This window comes from Arachis hypogaea, chromosome 8, assembly GCF_003086295.3.
Source record: "Arachis hypogaea cultivar Tifrunner chromosome 8, arahy.Tifrunner.gnm2.J5K5, whole genome shotgun sequence".
Lineage (NCBI taxonomy): Eukaryota > Viridiplantae > Streptophyta > Magnoliopsida > Fabales > Fabaceae > Arachis > Arachis hypogaea.
This window is the reverse complement of record NC_092043.1, coordinates 16660902-16685097: the sequence shown is the minus strand read 5'-3', so window position 1 is coordinate 16685097 and position 24196 is coordinate 16660902. Positions and strand designations below refer to the sequence as shown.

General features: G+C 33.1%; 4 protein-coding genes and 1 non-coding gene across 8 annotated transcripts; 2 read left to right on the top strand and 3 right to left on the bottom strand.

The window, feature by feature from the left end:
• Positions 1-458: 458 nt before the first annotated feature.
• On the bottom strand, positions 459-532 carry TRNAI-AAU (transfer RNA isoleucine (anticodon AAU)). Its single transcript has one exon. It is a non-coding gene; the product is annotated as a tRNA-Ile (tRNA).
• LOC112708347 (WRKY transcription factor 71) lies at positions 497-2709 on the bottom strand. The gene is made up of 3 exons (XM_025760519.3): positions 2361-2709; positions 1734-1875; positions 497-1260 (listed from the first exon to the last, which is right to left on the bottom strand). The coding sequence occupies exons 1-3, from the start codon at positions 2608-2610 to the stop codon at positions 1140-1142; spliced, it is 513 nt and encodes a 170-aa protein (XP_025616304.1). The 5' UTR covers positions 2611-2709; the 3' UTR covers positions 497-1139.
• Positions 2710-9135: 6426 nt separating this feature from the next.
• LOC112706342 (25S rRNA (cytosine-C(5))-methyltransferase NSUN5) lies at positions 9136-12919 on the top strand. Of its 4 annotated transcripts, none has more exons than XM_025757602.3 (13): positions 9183-9568; positions 9642-9700; positions 9768-9843; positions 9958-10093; positions 10190-10275; positions 10540-10638; positions 10784-10837; positions 11261-11405; positions 11635-11696; positions 11843-11930; positions 12169-12243; positions 12318-12479; positions 12564-12919. In XM_025757602.3, the coding sequence occupies exons 2-13, from the start codon at positions 9660-9662 to the stop codon at positions 12725-12727; spliced, it is 1188 nt and encodes a 395-aa protein (XP_025613387.1). In that variant the 5' UTR covers positions 9183-9568; positions 9642-9659; the 3' UTR covers positions 12728-12919. The 4 variants fall into 4 exon arrangements, with proteins under 4 accessions (XP_072056892.1, XP_025613387.1, XP_025613386.1 ...); XM_025757601.2 differs by having other exon boundaries at positions 9189-9568; positions 9793-9843; XM_072200791.1 differs by lacking the exon at positions 10784-10837 and having other exon boundaries at positions 9136-9568; positions 9793-9843.
• A 565-nt stretch (positions 12920-13484) lies between these two features.
• Positions 13485-15116, bottom strand: LOC112706343 (17.9 kDa class II heat shock protein). The gene has a single exon (XM_025757603.3). The coding sequence runs from the start codon at positions 14185-14187 to the stop codon at positions 13711-13713; it is 477 nt and encodes a 158-aa protein (XP_025613388.1). The 5' UTR covers positions 14188-15116; the 3' UTR covers positions 13485-13710.
• Positions 15117-22489: 7373 nt separating this feature from the next.
• LOC112705074 (uncharacterized) lies at positions 22490-24196 on the top strand. The gene is made up of 4 exons (XM_025755934.1): positions 22490-23414; positions 23574-23724; positions 23824-23954; positions 24039-24196. The coding sequence occupies exons 1-4, from the start codon at positions 22490-22492 to the stop codon at positions 24194-24196; spliced, it is 1365 nt and encodes a 454-aa protein (XP_025611719.1).

Sequence of the window (24196 nt, the reverse complement as noted above, 5' to 3'; positions counted from 1 at the left end):
AAAATTTGAAATGGTTTAATCATAAAAAATGTTTTTAAATTATTTAAATTCTAACAAAAATATAATTAAATTTTATTATCGATAAAAATATTTTTAAATAATTTAAAAACAAAATAAAAATATCTTACAATAAATATATATTTTTAAAAATATCTTAAAATTTAAATTTTGATACAATTTTTTATAAATATAATTATAAAAATAAAATATTATTATACTTAAAATTTGATAATTTTTTGTTAAGTATATATTTTTTTAATTTTTTTAACAACTAATAATATTTTTATAAAATTACAAAATAATATTTACTTAACAAAAAATTATCATCAAATTTTAAGAATAATAATATTGTATCTTAAAATAATAATTTTGGGGATTAATCCATTTGAAATTAATATTTTTTAAATATTCTTAGTGCTACCTTATTATATGTATGTATGCATAATAAAAAAAGTAAGTGGCCCATGCAGGTCTCGAACCTACGATCTTCGCATTATTAGCACGACGCTCTAACCAACTGAGCTAATAGGCCAGTTAATAATATTTTATTTCAATAATTTTGTTACAATCATACTAACTCTGCATCAAGTATATGTGATTCTGTATACGTAATTGTGTTGTTTCCCGTGTGAACATCTTAGGAAAAACACAATCAAAATCTTCATTGTGATGTTATGTTCGATTTATCACCAATATTCACGTTGAAATCAAACGGTTGATTCGAATATATATGCTACACAAACTATATAATATACGTTGGTGTTTTTTGGCTGGAACTTCTTAAAATCTATATTTTTTTTTCCTTACCAAAAACATAATCAACAAAAAATTGCGGGGTTACCACAAAATTCACAAACCGATTCCAATAAGAAACATATTCGCTGATGAAAACTAAGTAAAAAATACTTGGGGAATGAACCTATCCTAGCTAGGAGATGGGGAGAATCAGCGAACATTACAAAGCATGCATATATATAGGGAATACCACAAGCAGAGGTAGTAGATATCCGATTGATGATTTTGGTTTCAAAATTTGATGGTTAATCTGTTTCTCCGGAGAGCTATGTATGTCTAGCTAGATGAGTTTGCTCTGTTTGGTAATTCCTTATAGTATGCAATGGTTGTTGGTTGAGATTCTTCTACGATGTTGGGTGAGTATGATTTCCTTCGTAGGTTGTAATTACATATGTGGGATCTTCCCTGTCTCTTTCAACTCTCTTCTTTACCGGACATCCATCCACTGTACACCTATAGTAGTTTCTGCATCATCATCATCCACATCTATATATTAACACTCTACACTTTGGAGTTTTCTACAAGTCTCTCATCTTTTAAGAATAAAGTCTTTAAATAAGATAAAAATTTAGGTGCAGTCAATTTCACGTGAAGTTGATAGTTAAAAATCGTTAAATGATTTGATTGATTTGACTAAATTTTCATTTAACGCTCTTAATTATACATGAAATTGACTGCACATGAGTTTTTATCTTTAAATAATTTATAAGTGCGAATTATTTTTTACTCTTACTATTTGAACCAATTTTGGAGATTGAATTAAACATACTCAGTTTCAATTCTAATATTATATCCAAATCTATCTGCAAATGTTCATGCTCCAGATAATCATTTTGGACATGCATTTTTCACCTTTTGAGCTAGTTTTAGAAGTTGAATTAGATCAACTCAATCTGAATTCTAATAGAATTTAAATAAATAAGCAAATTACCAAGTACCTTGGGTTTGGGCTGTTCTTAACCATTTTCTTTCCATACTTCCTCCACCTGTAACCATCGTCTAGTATTTCAACCTCGGACTTGGTTTTGAATGCAACTCTCTCCCTACTAGCATCTTTCTTCTCACTTCCACTAACCTCTCCTACATGCCATAAATACAACCAAACAAGGATAAGTATGTATATAATTATACTAATTAAATAGTTTAATTACTCTATCGGTCTCTATAATTTCACTGAATTTTCAATTAAATTCTTATACATTTTTTTTATTGAGTCTCTATACCGTATTAGATTTTGTAATTAAGTCATATCGTGACAAAAATGTTGAAATTAATAAAATATTCTATCAAACAAAATGAATATGCTTCACACTTAGACTGAATATTCTGTATAGTTAAATCGAATATTTCGTTAATTTCAACGTTTTTATTATAGTAAAGACTTAATTACAAAATCTGATATAATATAGAAATCCGATTAAAAAGAAAAAAAAGTATAATAACTTAATTAAAAATTTGATAAAATTATAGAAATTGAGAGAATAATTAAACCTAATTAAATTAAAGATACTCTGGTATATGTTCATGCAATCATGCATATATGATCGATCAATTAATTATATTACGAGCATTAGAAGACCCTTGAAGGTGGTTACTGCCGCTGCCACTTGCTCCAAAATCTCCAACTTCATTAGTATTGGGAAAAAATAATGGCTCTGCTTCTGGTAGTGGTGGTGGAACATTATCATCGTCTGGCCATTGATCATCATCATCATCATTCAGCTTCAAGTAGTCAGAGAGCTCAAAGAACCACTGGTTGCTGGAATCACCGCTTTCAGGTGAATCTGCTGCTTTTTTATTCTTATCACTACTCATCTTAATTAATTAATTGCTACCATTAATTTCATAATGCATGCATATATATAATATATATAATATATATATAGGTAGGTAACTTCATGGTAACCTTCGTATGAATCATAGTAGGAACTAGGAAGCTTTAATTAGAGTGGTGGGGCACATTTAAATCAAGAGATGTTGATGTTGATGGCGTTGCCAAATAAATTAAGATGGAAACTCAAGTATAGTCGATTTCACGTGAAATTGATAAATGAGAGCAGTTAGATGATTTATTTGATTTGACTAAATTTTTATCTAATAACTCTCAGTTAGTAACTTCACGTGAAGTCAACTGACCTGAATTTCACTATAAATTAATCAAGTTTGGTAATAAGTAATGATATTTGTAAAAGTTGAAGATGCAATCTCGTGGTTGGACCAACCCCTTTACTATGTTCACACATAGTTAAGAAGAAATACAAGTCAAAACTCCAAAGTGATGGTGACTTTGTATTCTTGAAGCTTGACTCAAGTTTCTTCAAACCACAAGTTCTTGCTTCCATCACCACGCCAATAAGGCTTCATGCTTATCTTAACTTGTGTTTGCTAATAATTAATAAATTAAATAAATGTTTTTGCCATTAATTTAGAAGAATAATATACTATTTTAATATAAATATAGAGGAGTGTATATGTATTCAAGTACTATTGAGTATTGACATGATACAAAAATTTGTGGTGTAAAGAGTTTATGCTTTTTAGTCATAGATTGCACATTATTAACAACAATAATTAGTCTCTCTATAGCAACTCATTAGCAACGACAAATTTTTAGATGGTGCTCAGTATTGTAATGGATTAATTTTTGATCTATCAGATTGAAAATATTGTAAGAAAAAAGAAATAGTCAGTCTTTTTATAATAAAAAAAATGCTAGAAGACTATCAAAATTTATTATTTTTGAACATCGATTAACCGTTAATGTTTAAAATATAAAATAAAATACGTTGCTAGGTTACTAGACAGAAGAATTGAATTAATGATTAAATAATAACAAAAAATAATAAATATTATATACAAAAATTAAAATTAAATTTGACTTTAGACTTTTTTTTTTTAAATGTTTTCTTTTCGCACAAAATTTTTAAAAGAAATCAGTTAACTTAAACTTACCAAATTATAAAGATAAAAAGTCTATTTTTTTAATCATTCTAGCAAAAATTACACTAAAATTTATTCTCTAATTTTTTTTAAATATATATCTAATATCAAGTTATTATGATCATATTTTAAAATTTTTTAAAAGTATTTAATTTTAGAATTTAATTTTAACACACTAATATTATAGAATATTTTATACAGTCATAAAATCATATTTGTTTTTTTAAATGATTATTCACGCAATTAATGTGAAATATAATTATTTATATTAATGTGACGTTATATAATTAAATGCACATATAAAACTATTGAGTATTTACCCATTTTGGTCCCAAAGAATTTCGGACTAGACACTTTAGTCCTTAACTAAAATTAATTACTCGATTGGTCCCTAACAATTAATTCAGTCAGTCACTTAGGTCCTTTGCTCTGTTAACTCTAACGGAGGACAAAATAGTCTCTGACAACTCTAATAGAGAACAAAATGGTCCCTGACCCCCTCTGTTCGAAAACGACACCGTTATCCCCCTTCGATTTTATCTCGCATAATCCTAACATTCATACTTTCCTTTTTCACTTTTACAGTCTTCTTCTCCATCTTTTCCTTCCTCCTCTTCAGCTTCAAGATCAAGCTATGATGTAACTGCCACGCGTGCCACATTTACCTCAACATATCATGAACCACACACTTTCTAAATATCTGTGATTGGTACACCCACCTCCTCTGCACTTCACCCACCAGAAACATTTACCTCCATGTCTCGATAATAGCATCACCTCCAACCCCAACAATGTCCACCACATTCTCAAGACTAAGTTCCACAACTACCCCAAAGACACGTCTTTCTCCACTCTCCGGCACGTAATATAGATTGTTGGACATTATGACATCACGAGAAGATTCTCCTTTAATATCGTATGTAAATTTTTATTTGGAATGGATCCCGATACTTCAGTCTTTCTCTCTCGGAGTCCAAATTGACAGACAGTTTCGACCTCACATCCAAGCTATCAGTACAACAAGCTATATATCGTCGTTGTCGCTCATATGAAAACTGAAGCGCTTACTGAACATTGGTTTAGATAAATAGCTGAAGGAAACAATCGGAGTGGTGGACAATGTGGCCATGGAGATGATAGGACAGAAGAGGAAGAAAATGGTGACGAGGACGACGGGTCTTAACAAATCGAATTTGTTGTCTAGATTCATGATATCCATCGAAGACAACGAGTACTCGAGAGTCATAGTTATTAGTTTCCTGAGTATGAATTAGTAGAGAACAAGTTGAGGATTTTTTTTCTTGTGAACATTGAAGTTGTAGAACGTTGAAGTTATAGAATGTGCATCACTTGAAGTTGTAGTGTTAAACTGTTAGGGTTATGCGAGATATGATGACAATTGAAGGAGAACAGTATCATTTCCAAATACAGAGGTCAGAGATTATATTGTCTTTTGTTAAAATTGCCAAAGACTATTTTCTCTTTTGTTAGGGTTGATGGAGCAAAAAATCGAAGTGAGTGATGAAATTAATTATTAGAGATTAATCATATAATTAATTTTAGTTAATAATTAAAGTGCCTAATTCAAAATTCTGTAAGACCAAAATTAATAAATACTCAAAATTATTTTATACTGTATATTAAAATTAACTATTTATTTTTATTAGCTAGAAATATATACCGGGGAAAGTTCAGATGTATCTTCCACTGAGTTCTATTATTTTGGAGTACCATGACGATGACTGAAGGACCTTATTTGATTCGAAAAAATACAGCTACCAAAAATCATGTATGATGTATTTTGCATCGAGTGTCTGTGGCAAGAATTAAATATTCCAACACAAAGTATGAATTTCATTGAGTTGAGGTTATGGTCTTTGTCAATTTCGCATCCTAATTAGGAAAATGTCAAATCATAAACCTTGTTTCTTGGAAGCACCCTCGCACAAATGACTATCCTGGTGCTTGTGTTTGTTTCTTTTTAAGGCTTTAGTGTCTCTATCTTCTAGATTTAATTTATACTTCCACACACACACACATATATATATATATATATATAACGATTTAACTTTTGTGTAAAATGACTCCGAGACTCTCCATTATTTTTCAAATGTTACAATTAGACTTGTTGATCATAATCATTTCTAGGTAATGCAGAAATAGACACATCAACAAATAAATAAATAAATATCATAGTTGAAGTATAACAATAAAACTTTAACTACGTGGAGAAAAGAGCAACAGCATGTTGCTCGGCCAACCATATGATTTTATAATTTTACAGTCAAACATGTAGAAATATGATTTCGGTGGCCATATAAAAATGAATCATCTCTTTTTCTTTAATATTAAAAAACTTTGAAATGTGTGTGTCCATTATATAAACCTTTTATCAGTTTTTTTTTTAAATATATTTAACAGTTTAACAGCAAACCACATAAAATATTTTAAAAGATTTAACGTTAACATAATTATTCTTGAAAAATCAAAGCGACAAAAGTTTCTTAAATAATATTTAAAAACATACAAAAATAACTCAATATTAGATATTTAGTATTACTAAAAGATTTTAAAAATCGAATTTTGATTTTGTTTTTTATAAGTATGATTAAAAAAATTTGACATTTTTGTCTTTAAATTTGATAACTTTACGCTAAATAAAGTCTCTTGTATTTTTTGAATGGCTGAAATTTAAAAAAAAAATGAGAAGAGAGGATTAAAGGATGAATTTTGTTTTGTTTTTTTGCATGCATAATCTAAATAATTAACCAGATTTTTCTACAAAAATTCGAATAAAATCCACATGCTCTTGCCTCTTTGTGACATGAAAAAAAAGATTTTTTTATTATTTTTGTCACTTTTTAAATTTTTATAAAAAATATTTTTGTCATTTTTATCTTTGGAAGACCTTGGATATTTGAAGGTTATATAATGTCCAAAGCAAAAATTCACATCTATAAAAAGAAGTATGCTACTGACTTGCTTAAGAATTTTGCAAATCTTGATTGCACCACTCTCCACACCAATTGATTACACTAAGAAGCTGACTAAAGAATCACAAAGGCCTTTTGTTTTTGTCGTGAAAAATATGGGCCTATTGGGTCATAATTTTGGGCTAAATTTTTTGGACTGGACTTGAGTATCTTTTCGTGTCTTTGCAGTTGCACGACATTAAACGACAATAAAAATATTGAATTTTTTTTAATATAAGTTATAAAAAATATTAATTTTTTTAAAATTTATTTTTGAACTTTATTTATAGAAATATACGTTTTTTTTTGTATTTGAATAAATTCGCGGTATCCCACAGCAAACTCTATAAAAACTAGCAAGTTTGCTGTGTGTTCCGATAAACTTACTCAAATACAAAAAAAAAGGGCAGTGCTACCGTGTTTAAGAGAATTTTTTTCTGCCGGTGCTGAAAATGTGTGGCAAGGAGAAAGAAAGGACGCGTGGCACTGATGTCTCCCAAGTGCCGACAATTTCTGGGTTAAAGTTGATAGTGATGTATGCTGAAAATTTGGTTAGGAGATAATAATCTTGTGTTAATGATGTCAATTATGTTATTGGGCCTATTTTTGTGGATCCAATAAATATTTGATCTCATTGTTTTTGTTATGTTATGGAACAAAAATAAAATAAATATGATATATATCACAGTGACAGTTTTTGTTTGATGTTTTGGGCTTTGAAAAATGTTTTTGGACATGAACCCAAAATTGGATCATGAAAATATTATAGTAGTAATAACCAATAAAAATATAAAATCAAAGAAAATAAATAATAATAATAATAATAATAATTTAAAAAAAGGGAGAAGATAGCTCTAAAATTAAGAATTTAGGATACAAAGAGAGAAGATGTTTTTTATTGGTCTATGTTGTTGTAAAGTCCATGTTATTTAGTTCTGAATTTTTTTTTTTGGAATAAAAAAATCTAATATCTTTTATTTATTTGTAAAAAAGAATATTTGTTTAGATATTTAATTCTTTTAGTTTAATTATTTTTAATTTTGAAATTAAATAAATTAAAAAATTTAGTCGTAGTATTTTGAGTTTAAAATCGTGGGCTTGTCAGCCAAACTTGCTCCATAAGATAAATAATATACAAAATTATTCTTTTTTAAACATCTTTAAATATATAACTTATAATTTATTGATATAGAACTATCGATTAAATTCCTATTGTATATTTGAGCCAGCTCGTGAACTCGAGTGAGCTCCTGAGCTCTCGGTGGGTCGACCTTCAGCTTAAGAATTCGACTTCATTGTTAACGATTCCAGCTGTAAGCCAACCGCAATTTTCGTGAGTCGAGCTTGAACTTTATCAACCACGGCTCACAAAGGCTCACTTCCACCCCTATCGATGTTAAACAACAAAAATAATAACTTAGAAGGAGTTCAAAATTTTCTTCCTAGAACTAGGTGAGACTTAACACCAACTATTATTACAAACTATTATTTATTCTTTAAACAAAGTAATAATTAAATAAATATTACTTAACCAAAAATTAAATAATATCCATTTAAATTATTAAACAAATTCTTTAATGCAAATATCAAAATTTAAAATTTTATAACTTGAATTATATCTATTTAAATAAATTTATAAAAACCTTATTTTTAAAAAAATTTTAATTTAAACATTGTTTTTAAATTTAACATAGACTTTCAACAGTTATATTTAAACTCAAAATACTATTGTTTAAAATTTTTAATTTATTTAATTTAAAAATTAAAAATTTATTAAACTTGACAAATTAAATATTTAAATAGATTTTTTTTTTCAGATAAATAAAACTTAAAAGTTATTAATTTTCTTTCATTCATAGAACAAAATTTCATAACACAATAACATGGGCTTTGAACAACACAGATAAGTAAGAACTATTATTATTGTTATTATTTATTTTCTTCGGTTTTATATTTCTATTGTTTATTATTACCATAGCAGTATTTTCATTATCCAATTTCATGTTTATGTTCAAAAAAAAAAAAATGTCATGGTCCAAAACGTTAAGCAAAAAAAAGGATTTTAGTGTCACATATTATGTTCACTTCTTTTTTGTTCAATAACACAAGAAAAAAAGCTACCCTCGAATGTAACTGCCAACACTTGCTGGGTCTTCAAAAATAGGCCCAATAATTTAATTAGCATCATTAATAACGTAACATTATTATCAACTAACCAAATTTTATGCATACATCACCAACTGATCACCATTAGCTTTGGGGCAGCAAATGTCGACACTTTAGAAGCAACAAAACCACGCGTCCTCTACTTCAAACTGCCACATACTTTCAGCACCAGCAGAAAAAAAATCTTATCAGCACGCTAGCAATGGCCAAAAAAAAAAACATACATTTCCACAAATAAAGCTTAAAAATGAGTTTCAAAAAAATAAATATTTTTTATAATTTATATTAAAAAAAATCCTAAAAACATTTGTCGTTTCACGGTAAAACGACAACAAAAACAAAGAGGAAGCGGTTGTTCGCAAAATGCGATTACCGGTGCGGTGTTAGTCATTTGGTTGAGCTCAGCTCAAAAACCCTCGAAAAACCCTCGGGAATGGGTCGTGTTCCGACGAAGCAGCAGAAGAATAACAGATCGAAGGATGGCGGCGATGGAACTCAAGAAAAGCAGAAACCGAGTCTGAAGGGTGCAGAGAGGTCGGCGTACTTCGCTCGGAGAGAGGCGGCGAAGGTTCTCAGAGTGGTTCTGCAGGGCGACGCCAACCGCCGTGCACTGGCCTCCATCAAATCCCTCATCTACAAACCCTCTGTCAGGAACAAGAAGGCCACTTTCGCCCTCATTTGCCAGACTCTCAAACGTAACCGTTTCTCACATTTGCTTCACATTCTTCACACTCTCTCTTTCTTCAACTTTATTTGTTGTCTTCTCAGATCTTCCCATTATTAAAAATGTATTGGAAGCTTCTTCTATACTCAACACCAAGTGGAAGGTATACAAGTTAATAACCACTTTCAAGTTTCAATCACATTTTTCTTTTTAATAAAAAGAAACTTTAGATTTCAGCTACCGTTGATTTCGCAGAGACAACAAGAATTGGTTTACATCATTGTGTATGATATTCTTTTCGGCCAGGTTAGGGGTTTCTACTTTCTGAGTTCTCTTTGCCATTTTATTTCACTGTTTACTATTCATTCATGGTTTGATTTATAATTATGTGAGTAGATTTCAGTGAACATGTATTTTTAGGCAGTTGCAGTGGCTGGTGATGCAGAGAAGTATCTCATGCGACATAAGAACGCACTACAATCCACTTTGAAACAGCTTTTGTTACGGAGAAATGTGAAGAACGTTAAACAGTTGATTGCTCTGAATCAGCTTCCTGGTTTGTTGTCATATCTACAATGTGCACTCTTTAAAAATATGGTCTAATTTTCTATGGGTGCATAGTTTACTCAGGAGATTCCTTGTTCTTATGCAGATGTTTCCCTGCCTCGTTATGTTCGTGTCAATACGCTCAAGCTGGATGTCGATTCTGCCTTACTTGAGCTTCAGCAAAAGTACTCGGTAATTTCGTCAAAATCTTTCTCATAGATGAATACATAAAAGAAAAAGTATAGGGAGCCAACACTTTTATTAAAATTTGGCCAGCACTTAACCAGCAAAAGAAAAGTGAATAATTTCACGCTATTAGATGTACTAACGATAGCTAATTGATGACTACAAATCATAAAACCTACTGGCCTTCTAGCACTCCTTTTCATAAAATGTTAGTAGCTATACTTCATTTGTTTGAATGTATGCTCACTTAACTTTGATGTGTCAAAATAGGTTGAAAAAGATGATTTACTGCCTGACTTGCTGATACTCCCACCGGGCACTGATTTGCATGATCATCCCCTTGTCAACAATGGAAGTATCTTTATGCAAGTAGGAATTTACCCTTCCTCCTTCCCTCATTCCTTTTCTAATAAAAACATATAGTGAATAAATTCCATGGGATAAACATGGCAGTGTTTGGTATCCATTATTATTGGTAGCTCTTTAACTAACATTGGGACAAACCTATGTTAAGGGTAAGGCGAGTTCCATGGTAGCACCGGCCCTCAACCCTGAACCAGGATGGGAGGTGAGTTTCTGCATTACATACAATGATTTAAAGAAGTTTAAATTGTGATACAAATTTTAATCCACTGGTAGGTGCTCTCCACTCTTTGCCCTCTCTAATCTTCTAGGCTCTAACAAAGGTTAAAGAAAGTGAAATAGGTATATTTTAATCAATGTTGAGAGAAGTTTATATGGGTCAAGGGTCAAGTCCTTTTAAGATAAGTAGCATCCCGTTGGAAATTTAGGATATCATATAAAATATCATTTCTGTTACCTGGTCAAATATTTTTTACTAGTTAGTTTATGGTAAAACATCATCAAAGTCATATAGGAACCCCACTCCCACCTAGTTTTTAGGAAAGACAAATGTGATATTGCATATTCAACGTTTAGGTAATTACTTCTTACAATCCTATCTAATCTTGGCCTTTAAATGTATTTCAAGGTTATTGATGCATGTGCTGCTCCAGGAAACAAAACTGTCCACCTAGCTGCCCTTATGAAGAGGAAGGGTAGGATTATAGCATGTGAACTGAATAAACAAAGGATTAAGCGTTTGAAAGAGACTATCAAACTATCCGGGGCTTCTAGTATCCTTTAATGTTTCTAAAATTTTTGAGGCTTTTAATCTGGTAACTGGCATGGCCCTTATGATGTCATAACTATTGACACTAATTTTACTTAATCACTTGTGCAAACTGGTTATGTGCATTGCTTTTTCTGCATTTATATCATGGTGCCTCCATGGTAGTGAGAGAATACAATTATACAAATGAATTGTCAGTGTGTTGCGATCCCTCAAACTTAACCCAAGTTCAGACATACATGTTCTCAATGAGGATTTCTTGAACATAGATCCCAAGGCACCTTCATATTCTAAGGTGGAGTATTTTCCTGATCTCTAGTTCTGGGTTCTTAAATTTCATTTGGCATATAGTGGAATGACCTAACGAGTTTGACCAGTTGCTGTATTCATCTATTCATTTTCACCGGCGAATTTTAGTTATTATCATATTTATCTTTGCAGGTGAAGGCTATTCTTTTGGATCCTTCCTGTTCTGGTTCTGGTACTGCTGCTTCAAGATTAGACCATCTGCTCCCGTCTAAAGCAGCAGGTTACATTTAGTTCTACCTTCTATATTTAAAATTGTATCTACAGAGCTATCAACTTCTGCACATAATAATATACCTCTGAATGAGTTCAAATTCTCCAATTAACATGCTATATTAGATTTCTAGATCATGAATAAGCTGTGCAATGGCTTGTTTGTAGCACTCAAGAACTCATGTTTCAACTTGCTACAATTCAAGGAGAGCATTCTCTTTATAATTGTCAACTTTTGATTGCAATAGGTCAGGACACCGATATGGAAAGATTGAACAAGCTTGCAGCTTTCCAGAGAAAGGCTCTGCAGCATGCTTTAAGCTGTGAGTTATAATCCTTTCTTGATTTCTGCCGTAGATATTAACATAGATTTTAACACCGTCTTGCATGTTCCCAGTTCCAGCAGTTGAAAAAATTGTGTATAGCACATGTTCAATCAACCAAATTGAGAATGAAGATGTCATCAAATCTGTTCTTCCCATTGCCGAATCACATGGATTTGAACTTGTGAAACCCTTCCCTGAATGGCACTGTCGTGGCCTACCTGTGTTTAAAGGCTGTAAGCACACGACTCTTATGCTGTTGTTAAATGTCAACCTACTCTGAGGTTTTAACTATACTTGTTCTTCCGTACCACAAACAGCTGAAAACTTGGTTCGGACAGATCCTGCCACAGATGGCGAGGGCTTCTTCATTGCTCTGTTTGCCAAGAAGAAAAATGTGCAAAAGACGAAGCAACACTTCTTTCCCCGCATTCATACTGATCCTTTCAGAACCTGGTTGTATTACCGGCTCAACGGCCCTTGATCCCGTTGGTGGTTACAATTCAAGAGTTGGACAAGACAGTGAAGACACAAAATGTGTGACATTCTTTAAGTCGATGCGAATCTCCCTAAAACAAAACATGCTGTACATACAAAATTTTGGCGATTCTGATTTCTGAGATGTTTTAGAATTGGAAACAAAACATATTTCAATGAAACTCGGTTGTTACACTTATTTCATTCTGCGGTTTTAAAAATAAGCTTTCTTTTAAAACTTTGGCTCATTAGTAGTAGTTAATATTTTTAGAATATAGTGACAAATTCAACATATTAATCCTTAAAAAATATACAGCTCTCAGGATAAAAAATAAACATTATTTTTAAAGATTAATTTATTTAAAATATAAATTTTCGTATGTATACACTTTATTCTTATCTTTTAGAGAAAAAGATAAATCAATTCTTAATTTTTGGTTTAAAAATTCTGAATTTTTAAGCTCTTTAAAATTTGAAGAGATTTTTTTATTAAATCTAATAGACCAAATAAACGGGATCGATATATCCAAAAATCTAAAACTTAAATGGTGAAATACCTATTTGTCTTCTTTTTTCCATTTTTTAAATTATCCATGTTGATGAGTACGTTTAGCATCACAGTTGATTTTGTCGTTTAGCTTATTTTATTTTATGTTTATATTCACATTCTTATCTTATTCCCTGTTCCTAATCAACTTCTAAACCGATTATTGATATCGGAAAAAGCTGGTGCATTACCAAGATCGGTAAATAACAGAAGGATGTAAGAAACAAGAGGGACAATCATATGCATTAACAAACATCATATAAAATGATCACATCAAATGATCATATTTCTAGTAATCACAACCAAGAGGCATACACAGAACCTAAAAAGAAAAGGGAAAAAAAAAGCACAAAACACAAAGATGATGACGATGAGGAAGAAGGAAACCCTAGATAGTTATTTAAAATGGCCGTGAAAACCGAAGATAGCTGGGTGGTCAAAGCTCAAGCAATCTTAACCTCAATAGTCTTAGGCTTCTTAGGCTCAGGAGGAGGAAGCTTCTGAACGGTGACGGTGAGAACTCCGTCTTGACACACGGCAGAGATAGCATCAGTGTTTGCATTCTCCGGCAGCACAAACTTGCGCATGAATTTTCCAACCCTCCTCTCCATCCTCAAATACTTAGCACCTTCTTTCTCTTCGTCCCTCTTCCTCTCGCCGCTGATGATCAGAACGTTGTCGTCCTCCACCTGAACCTTAATGTCACCGGACTTCAGTCCCGGCATGTCGATCACGAACACGTACGACTGAGGATACTCCTTCACGTCGGCCGGAGTAGCCGCCATCGCCTTCGCGTCACGCACGTAGGTCCTTGTGGGAGCGTTGATGTTCTTGGCGTCGGCATTGTCGTCGCTCATATCCATCATGTGGTGAATGGTGCTCAGCAATGGAGAATCGAGTCCCATCAACCTGAAATCCATGGCGATTTTTGTTGCTTCTTCTTTGAAGATTGTTTTTGTTTGTTTCTATGCGGTGACAAAACGTGACAGGTTTGGATATATAAGGTGAGAGAAGAAGAAAATAGGAGGTTCTGGAAACGAAAAGAAGTTCTGGGAGGTTCGTTTCGTAACTTCCCCATGCTTCTAGTAGGATCCAGAACACAGCACTTCCTCTATGGACTCATGACTCGTCCAAAATCCCTAATTCGAATTAGATATTTATTTTTGGGTCATTTGACTATATTATAGTTTGGGATCCGATTTTCCTTTTTAAAAGCCCATCTCCTTCCTATCGCTTTGTATCTTTAATATGGGGTTGGTGGTAGTGTTTTTTAAGAGATAATACTCAATTTGGTCTTTGAATTTACAGGCGAGTCTTAATTTAGTCTCTGATATTTTAATTGTCTTTATTTAGTCTCCGAAATTTATAAACGTGCCTCATATTAGTTCTTGAGACCATTTTTAGTATAAAAGCGTTAATAGAGCGCTGTTATAGACTATCACATGTCACGTTAAAATTTGTAAAAAGATGCAATTTTGGTTTTGATATTTAAATAGCTCAAAAACGGCATCGTATTACTTATTTTGTTAGATAAAATTTTAATAAACACCATTTTGAGTACCAAAACCAAAACGACATCATTTTACAAAGTTTAGCGTAGCATCCGGCTGTCACGATAGTGTTCCGTTAACGTTTGTACGTTGAAAATTGTTTCAAGGACTAACATGAGTTTTGTTCACAAAGTTTAGGGACCAAATAGAGGCAATTGAAACTTCAGTAACTAAATTAAAACTCGCATGTAAGTTCAGGGACCAAATTGAGTATTCTCTCGTTTTTTAATAAGGTGGAAGTTAGTGTGTTTTTTATTTGTATGGATATCATAAATTTGAGAGTTAAATTTATGGTGTTTAATTTTTTATTTTGTTGATACCACAAATTTAAGGGTTAAATTTGTGGTTTATAATTTTTTTTTTTTACAAAACTGATCCACTGATTTGTTTATTCCATGGTTCTGAATACCGAACCGGACCGGCCGGTTCAACCGAAAAAACTGGGAACCGATCACCTAATCGGTCCGGATAAGGTCAGAAACCGTATGGCAGAAAACCGGTGAAAAAATCGGTCGAATCAGCGGTTAACCGATGAACCGGGAGAACCGGCCGGTTTTTTACAGTTTATTGGTTTGAAAATATAATCCTAAACGGCGTCGTTTTGCTCTTAAAAAAATTAAAAAAAAGGGAAAAAAAACCCAACAAAGTAACAAACAGCACTACGTCTACGTCCCTACCCCTCTCTCTTCTCTCTCACTCTCACATTCAAATCCCTAACCCTATCAGAGCCCACAGCCGCCGCTACCGTCAGCCCCCATTTGCCGCTACCGTCAGCCCCCAGCCGCCGCCACTCTTCTCTTCCTCAACGTCTCTGTGCTCGTCGCGAAGCCACTCACCTCACCTCCTCAACCCTAATTTCCTCTTCTAACTTCCTCCAACAAACTCCACCATCACTACCACAATTGACGCCGAATCGGAGCTTCTGTCAGCGAAACTGCCACCGTAGCAGATCGAAGCAGCTTCCAGCGGCGTCGTCATCTTGAACTCTGAACTCTGAAGTTTCTGGCATCGCGAACGTCTACTCAGCCCTGTTCTTCTCGCCATCGCCAACGTGTTTGTTCTCCTCGCCGTCGCCAACGTGCTTGTTCCCCTCGCCGTCGCCAACGTGCTTGTTCTCCTCGCCGTCGTTCCAGTGCCTCTAGAAGCTTCCTTCCTCCAACAACAAGTTCACCTACAACTGCGACAACCACACCTTCAACTTCCTCGTCTATAATGGCTTCATTCGGTTTCTCTATTTTTCTCTCTAGATCTGTTTCCTCTGATTCAATTTTGTGTATATATGTATACATTTTTGTGTAAATTGTGTTGTTTTGAATTTGATTTGTTTTGTTTGAATGGTGCAGTACTGAAATTGATCTGGTTTTGAAACTTTAATTAAAATAAAAAAAAGAAACTGATGATCCTCTTCTAGCTCACTGTCACCATGGTCGTTCCTCCCTCGCCGTGTCTCCAGTAAGCCGCTGCTTCTTTAGTTTCAATTTCTAAGATTCTGGCTTCTGAGTTGATTTTTTGTTCTAGATTCTGAATTGGGATTGTGGTCTCAGTTGGGTTGTTCTGAGTTGGGTTGTTCCTTAATGTGAGTCTGAATTTAATTTGAATTGTTTCACTTAGTTTTTCTATTTCTGGATTTGGAGGTTGAGTTGTCTGTAACTCTGTATTCTGAGTTTTTGTTGTTGAAAAGCATTGAATTTGTTGAATCTAGTTAGGGTTTGGTTAGTTATAAGAGGCTTGTTGCATAATAAGAAATTTCATCAATGTGTTATTCAATTGAATTGTATATTGGCAGCCCAAAAAGGGATAATTGAATTGTATAAGAGAATTGATGTTGAATAATTAGCATTGGCTTGACAATGTTGCCTGCAAGATCTTTAATTTTTTGCAGCTTGAGTGGAAATTCTGCCTCAGTTAATTATTTTAAAGTTATCAATAAATTTAACTCAATCTGAATTTATCAATGAACTTTTCATCTTCAATTTTTATTATATCTTAAATTCTATTAAAATTTTTTTACTTAAAAATTCATGAATTGTAATGAATTTAAATATATAAAATTATATATTAAATTTTTAATAATTTTATTTAATATTTAATTAAATCGGTTGAACCCCAGTTGAACCATTGAACCAGTGAACCAGTCGCCTCACCGGTTCATTGACCGGTCCGATTCTCGCAACCTTAGTTTATTCCTTAAAAAAAAAATTTTTTTAGCCCACACAAATCTGAAACTCAGATTTCTCTATTATCCCAAATTGAATCCTAAGTTTTGTTTTAATTTTAATTTGTGAATTTCAATTAAAAAAAATTAATCTTCATATCCATAAAAAATACACCATTTTTCCATAATTAAACATAACATATTTTAAACTTTCATGACTAAAAAAAATTAGCCCCTACCTATCTGGCTCTCTCACCTATTACATAGTGGATCAAGATAATTAAAATTAACTAATTGCAAACAATTATTCATGATGAGTTTGGAAAACTCTAAACTAATTTGATGATGATCAAACATTATTAATTAATTAATTACAAAATTATCAATTTTAATCTTCAAAGCTATATTTGCTGATTAATAATTGTTATTTTGCAGGATATGTATATTGGGCTAAAAGAAAAATTTATAAACCCAATGTGAAGTTAAAATTCAGCTTTGGTATAAAAATGGTTTAATATATGTAGCTGAATTTATGATGTATTAATTGGGTCAGAATTATGTTAAACAAGCCCAAAATAATTGCTGCACCAAGTCCATTAAGGCTTGGATGAAAAGAGAAAGCAAATCAGCATGCTTTGTTCCGTTACCTCTCTTTCTCTTTAGTTGGAATTCAAATTTTTATGAAATAGCCTTAATTGCCTTGGTAATATGAGAGAGAAAATGCAAATGTGATTTGATGGCCATTAAATGTGAGCTACACGTTACAAGGCAGAAAAGAAAAGGAAGTGAATTTTTAATTGAACATAATTGATTTTAACTCCTTTCTTTTTTTATTTTGGAAGCCTTTTTCTTTCTTCTCTCTCATCTTTCTTTCTCACCTTCGGTCATATCAACACAGAGAAAGCATGGAGGTTATGGCTACACACCGAAGAAAAAGAGAAGAAGAAGCACGCCTAAAGACCATCACAATGATGGCAAGAAAACATAACAAAATAAAAGTATGTTGTGGCTGAGATTTTCACCAAAAGTGGTAAGATTTTGTGAGGTAATCTTGAGCTCTTCATACCCAAAAAGAAAGAAGAAGATTCGGCTAGCAAGATGAAGATTCTTGGAGGCATGGCTTGTCTCTGATTCTGCTCAACCACCACAGGAAGTAGGTAGAGTGGCGAAGTGATGGAAGAGATAGAGATTGGAGCAGATGAAGCCATCATCATCATAAAGCATCAAGGGCCAGAAAATCCATCTTGGAGAGCAAGCCAAGGATGGAGCGCTCGGATTGATGAAGGGTGATGACCAAGGAAGGACTAGAAAAACCTCCTCTCTCTTTCTGGCCGAACCGGTTTGTTCTGCATGGAGAAGAAGTTAAGCTTGGTTTGTTTGGTTTCAACTGTGGAGGCTTCACTCTTCTATAAAAAGGGTGAACAACCATGGTTTGAAGCAAGGAGTTAGGAGTAAGCAGTGAGAGTGCAAGGCACAGAATTCTCAGAGCTACCTAAGTTTACAGATTTTCTTCTCCTTCAATGTATTCTGTTTTGTAATTTTTCTGTTTAATTTTGTCATGTCTTGAGTCTCATGGAAAAAAGGCAAACAGTGAGGTTTGTATGAAAAAGTCATAGAGCGGAAAAAGGCAGAGAGTGTAAAATTAAAAGAAAAAGCCATAGATGTCCTTAGAAGTCCTTTATTCATCTATGTTGTGTTTCATGATTCTGTGGGAATCCCCTTGTAAGTTGGGTTAACACTTTACAATTTGTAATCTGGATGATTATAGTGAAATTCCATCATTGTTGTGATGGAGACTGGATGTAGGCTGCATTGCACTTAGCAGCTGAACCAGAATATATCTGGGTGTAATCTTCTCTCTCTACTTCTCCATTTCTGTTTCTACTGCACAGGAGCTAAAATAAAAAATGTCTCGTGCCAAGTGACGAGACAAAAGTAAAAAGTCTCGTGGCTAAGGACGAGACAAAAACAGAAAAGTTTCCTCAAAGATTAGAAAAGTGTAATAAAAAAAAAGGGGCTAAGATTCAACCCCCTTCTTCTCTTAGCCACTGAAACCATCAATTCATTTTGAAGGTTTTTTTATTGTTTATTTTAATAAATTTAAATAAAAATTTTCTGTTTCATATAGGCCTGACAATCAGGTAAACGAATGTAAATTCTCTTTCATATGTTGGGTCCTTAGTAATCTTTTAAAAAATAAATGACCAAAAAAAAAATTTATAATAACCATCAACCATCTCATGAAGTGGGGCGGAACCTAGATTTGTATTGGACTTGTTTGCTTGAGAATAGAGTGGGCTATATATCCGCTTATTTAAAAAACAATTTCTACTTTCTTTTTAGATATGATGTAATTTTATATAAAATTAAAAAGAAATTAATTAAGATACTTGTTAACAATATATATAGTAACTTTTGAAATTTTTAATTCATTTCTTACATTTTTAATATATTCAAAAATATAAAAGGATTGCTATGGAATTTTTTGTTTCATAACTTTTTTACGGTGAACGTTATGTCGACAAGACCAAAATTAAAAAAAGGCAAAAATTACAAACAACATCATTTTTAAATATATACGAAACAAATATAATATACCAATAATTTGACAAAAATATTTTATGCAATTGAAAATTAATTATCAATTTAGTTATTATATATTTGTATATATTTATACACATTAATTTATATTTTAAATTAAATAATTAGTTATAGGATATACAAATCTACTATAGTAAAAAAAACAAATCTACAATAGAAAAAAAGTAACGAAACTTATTTATAATACTATAATAATTTTTTTAAATACTAAATACGTATTTTTTTTGGTAAACTAAATACGTATTTTAATAAGCAATAATAACTTATGATAACTTATATATTTTTTTTATCTATGATAACTTATATTTAGTATATAACATATAACATATAAGATGTTGATTTATGTGAGGAAGCATTTACACCAATTGTTGCCACTAGAGAAACATAATAACATATATGGGAGAGTGCGTAAACAAATTATCCATAACATACGCATATATGAGACATGCACGTAGAGTATATACGCTCGAAGAAGAAATAAGAATAAGAAGACATCAAGAAGAACAAACTGCATGAATAATAGGACACAAATATCACGGTTGAACACAAAAAAGAAGATGTGAATAAACATCTTCATTATCGGAGGAAGCAACATGAATAGGCCTAGAGCCGAATGGTCTTGAGCTTCTTGGACTCGGGTTGCGGGTTAACTTGTTAGAAAATAAAAAGGATAAATAGGTTTTTAATTTTTTAATTTGAAGATATATAAATTTTTTATTAATTAAAATATAAAAATATTTTTTAAAAGTAAAAAATGTTTTTATATTTTTAACTAATCGAAAATTTATTTGTTTTCGAGATAAAAAATTAAAGATTTTTTTTGCGTCCTTATTGCTTCTTCCTCGTTGGTTAAATAGAACTCAATTTCAGAAAGAGGTACTTTAAGGAATAATATTTATTTTAGGTTTTTGGTTTATGATTTTTGGTTTATAGTTTTCAATTCTTGGTTTATTATAATGTTCTGAAAATCGGTTTAAATCGACCGGTCGAACCGTGAACCGGATGCTAAAGCGGTTCGGTTAACAAAGAAAACCGCAGAATTTGAAAATCGGTATTGAACCGACGAACCGGTCGGTTACCGCTCGGTCGAACTGAACCGGGACCCGGCCGGTTTTTTAACCTTGCAGCAAAACGCCGCCGTTTTGCGCTGTGGGAACCCTAATTCCCTTTTCTCCTTCGCCAGTTTCATCACTTCGTGATTCACTCCAGCCTCCAGAGTCCCACACTCCCACTCCCACAGAACAACACCCACGAGGCCACGACCCACCGGCCACCACTGTGAGAGACAGAACACCTGAAGCCCTCAACGCACTCACCTCCGTCGCGCCTTCAGCACCGTCACGCCCTCAGCAGCGTCGCGCCTTCAGCACCGTCACGCCCTCAGCAGCGTCGCGCCGTCAGCTCCGTGGCGCCATTGGGTCCGTCGCGCCGTCAGATACCTCGCGCTGTCAGCACGGTCCCGCCGTCAGCTCCGTCGCGCCCTCAGCCACTTCGCATGTCACCTTCGTCGAGCTCTGCCTCTGATAGAAAGCAATAGAGAAGCGTTGAAGCGTTGAAGAACTGAAGTCCTCATTTCCAGGTAATTTTTAATTTAGTTATGAACATGATTTTATGATGAAATCTGATACTCTGTGAACTCTGTGAATAAAGAATTTTGATGAAACTTTGAGTCTCTGAAACTGTTATGAACTGATATAGTGATATGTGAACTCTGTGAACTGACTGAAATCTGATGAAGTCATGAAACTGTGATGAAATATGAACTGATTCTGTGATGAAATATGAACTGATTTTGTGACATGATTTTGTGACATGATTTTGTCATTGTGAACTCTGGTTTTGTATACTCTGATTTTGAGAGATGATTTTGTGAATTCTGAATTTTTTGAACCTGAGATGTTGTTTGTATACTCTGATTTTGGAATTTGGATGTTGTTTGTTCATTTGTTGTGAACTTGAGAGTTGAGATTATTGGGGTTGGATTGCTGGTAATATTTAGGTATGGAAGAAAGTATCAACCAAGACCTACCTAGGAATAATAATGCTTAAAATAATTCTGCTTCGAATGAACGTTCTCTTCCTCCCGCGAGTAACGAAAATCAGTCACAAACTTCTAGTGTTCGGGGAAAAACTGATCCTGCTTGGAGATACGTTGCTTTATAGAATATAAATGGAAAACCGCATTACCAATGCTTATTTTGTCTGAGTACTTTTGGGGGCGGGGGAATTAATAGAATGAAAAAGCATTTGGCGAAGATAGGTGGAGACATTAAGAAGTGTTCTAAGGTCTCGTATGATGTAGAAAAACAAATGGAAGGTTTATTGAAAGAGATTCAGAAAAGTAAAACTAGTAAAAGGAAAGTAAGTTTCAACGAAGAGGGTACCGATGAGTGTGAGGATGCAATTGATGAAGCAATAGCGCAAGAGGAACAACAAACTCCGAGTCAGTTACCAACTAAGGAGGTTGTTGGAGGCGATCCAAAAAAGAAAGCAAAAACCATTATTCCTCCTATGTTTGCACCAAGAACAACTCCGAGAAGTCAACCAAGTCTGAAAAGCGTGTTTCAAAAAGAGGCGCTTCATGAAGTTGATAAGCGAGTGGCTAGATGGCTTTTGGATTGTAGGATTCCTTTCAATGCGGTTATGTCACCTTTTTTTCAAGATATGTTGGATGGTGTAGTTGGCTTTGGGCTTGGTTATAAAGGTCCTTCTTATGACTCTTTGAGGGTTAACTTATTAGCCGATCTCAAAAGGGAGTGTCAAATGGTTGTTGATAGCTATAGGTCTGTTTGAAAAGAAACTGGATGTACTCTCATGGCTGATGGTTGGACAGATCAAAGGCAAAGAACATTGATTAATTTTTTGGTTTATTGTTCGAAAGGGTTGTGCTTTGTGAAATCTGTAAATGCCTCAAGTATGGTTAAAAATGCTTCTAGCTTGTGTGACTTGTTTTTAGAGGTGATTGAATGGATTGGACCTGATAATGTTGTTCATGTAGTGACCGATAATGCTGCGAATTATGTTGCTGCTGGTAGGCTTATTAATAAGAAATTTGAAAATATTCACTGGTCACCTTGTGCCGCTCATTGCTTGAATCTTATTCTAAAAGATATAAGCAGCATGCCACATATTTCTAGCCTTGCAACACATGCTTCGAATATTACCGTGTTTGTATATAATCATACGGTGTTCTTGTCCTGGCTAAGACAAAAAGATGATTGGAGGGAGATTGTTCGTCCAGGTGCAACTCGTTTTGCCACTGTCTTCCTCACATTGATGAGTATCTTTGAGCGCAAATCGGAATTACAACAATTGGTTGTTGATACACACTTTACTGGACACAAAGTAGGAAGGAGTGCTAATGGTAGAGCTGTGAGTGCAATTATCCTAGACAATAAATTTTGGGATGATTGTTTTACTGTATGCCAAATTGTGAGTCCGTTGATTAAATTGCTGAGGTTGGTAGATGCTGATGATAAACCATCATTGGGAATTGTTTATGAAGGTATGCTGAGGTCAGAAAATGGAATCAAAGAAATGTTCAAGCATAGGAAGAGTGCATATCAACCTTACACAGAGATTATCAACTCAAGATGGGACAAACATTTGAAAAAAAATCTTCACGCAGCAGCCTATTTCTTGAATCCTGATTGCTTTTTTTCTGAAAATTATAGAGAATCACCTGATGTCATGCGAGCTTTACTTGATCTTGTTACATTGCATTGCAAGGTTAATAATTTAGATTCAGTTGAGGCAATGAAAGAAATACACTTATATAGAGATCGAAAGGAAAGCTTTGATAGGCCTGAAGCTGTTCCAGCTGCAAAAAAATTTCAACCTGGTAATAATATCTGTTTGATAATGAGCTTTAGTTATTTACTTATTTTATGTTTTGATTTCCTTAATTTGATAACTAATACTTAAGATATGGGATTGTAATTTATAGATGAATGGTGGAGGTTATTTGGTAGTTCTGCTCCATGTTTACAAAAAATGGCAGTTCGCATTCTTAGCCAAGCATCTGCTTCTTCAGGGTGTGAAAGGAATTGGAGTCTTTTTGATCAAATTCATACAGCAAGAAGGAATAGATTGGAGCATGATAGGCTAAGTGATATTGTGTATGTTACATATAATTTGCGTCTTAAATCTAGGTAATATATATTTCATCCTTTCATTTCATATCATTAGATTTTGTATAGCTAATATACTAGGCTTATCATATATTGTATTTAATTTGTTAGGAATGAAAGAAAAAAAAGAAAGCAAAAGTCGCAATATGATCCAATCGATATTGAAACTATTGATAATGTTGATTTTTGGGTGACGGAAGAGGTTGTTGAAAAAGAACCTGATCTTCCAAGTAATATTGAAGACTTGCTTGGTGAGTATTATAGTTTATTGAACAGACAATAAATTACAATAGCTTTGATCTTTAATTTATTGATAATGTGTTATATTTTCTTAGATGAGATTGATGCTGATTTAGATCAAGGTGGTGGTGGTGGTAGTACTAGTACATTTTATGCTGTACCACTTGCTTTTTCTGGTCCAAGTAGTAGAAATGAAGGTGATGAAATCAATGACGCAAATCTGCAACAAATTATGGAGGATTTTGATGGTTGA

What these genes read in the sequence shown, in the direction of transcription:
- LOC112705074 (XM_025755934.1), top strand. Translation starts at nt 22,490, where the DNA reads ATGGTTAAAAATGCTTCTAGCTTGTGTGACTTGTTTTTAGAGGTGATT. An exon ending in TGCAAAAAAATTTCAACCTG is followed by an intron (nt 23,415 to 23,573) that starts GTAATAATATCT and finishes AAAAAATGGCAG; the next exon opens with TTCGCATTCTTAGCCAAGCA. An exon ending in TAATATTGAAGACTTGCTTG is followed by an intron (nt 23,955 to 24,038) that starts GTGAGTATTATA and finishes ATATTTTCTTAG; the next exon opens with ATGAGATTGATGCTGATTTA.
- LOC112708347 (XM_025760519.3), bottom strand. Translation starts at nt 2,610, where the DNA reads ATGAGTAGTGATAAGAATAAAAAAGCAGCAGATTCACCTGAAAGCGGT. An exon ending in TCAAGGGTCTTCTAATGCTC is followed by an intron (nt 1,876 to 2,360) that starts GTAATATAATTA and finishes TATGGCATGTAG; the next exon opens with GAGAGGTTAGTGGAAGTGAG. An exon ending in AAGAACAGCCCAAACCCAAG is followed by an intron (nt 1,261 to 1,733) that starts GTACTTGGTAAT and finishes ATGATGATGCAG; the next exon opens with AAACTACTATAGGTGTACAG.
- LOC112706342 (XM_025757601.2), top strand. Translation starts at nt 9,307, where the DNA reads ATGGGTCGTGTTCCGACGAAGCAGCAGAAGAATAACAGATCGAAGGAT. An exon ending in TACTCAACACCAAGTGGAAG is followed by an intron (nt 9,701 to 9,792) that starts GTATACAAGTTA and finishes TTGATTTCGCAG; the next exon opens with AGACAACAAGAATTGGTTTA. An exon ending in AGCTTCAGCAAAAGTACTCG is followed by an intron (nt 10,276 to 10,539) that starts GTAATTTCGTCA and finishes GTGTCAAAATAG; the next exon opens with GTTGAAAAAGATGATTTACT.
- LOC112706343 (XM_025757603.3), bottom strand. Translation starts at nt 14,187, where the DNA reads ATGGATTTCAGGTTGATGGGACTCGATTCTCCATTGCTGAGCACCATT.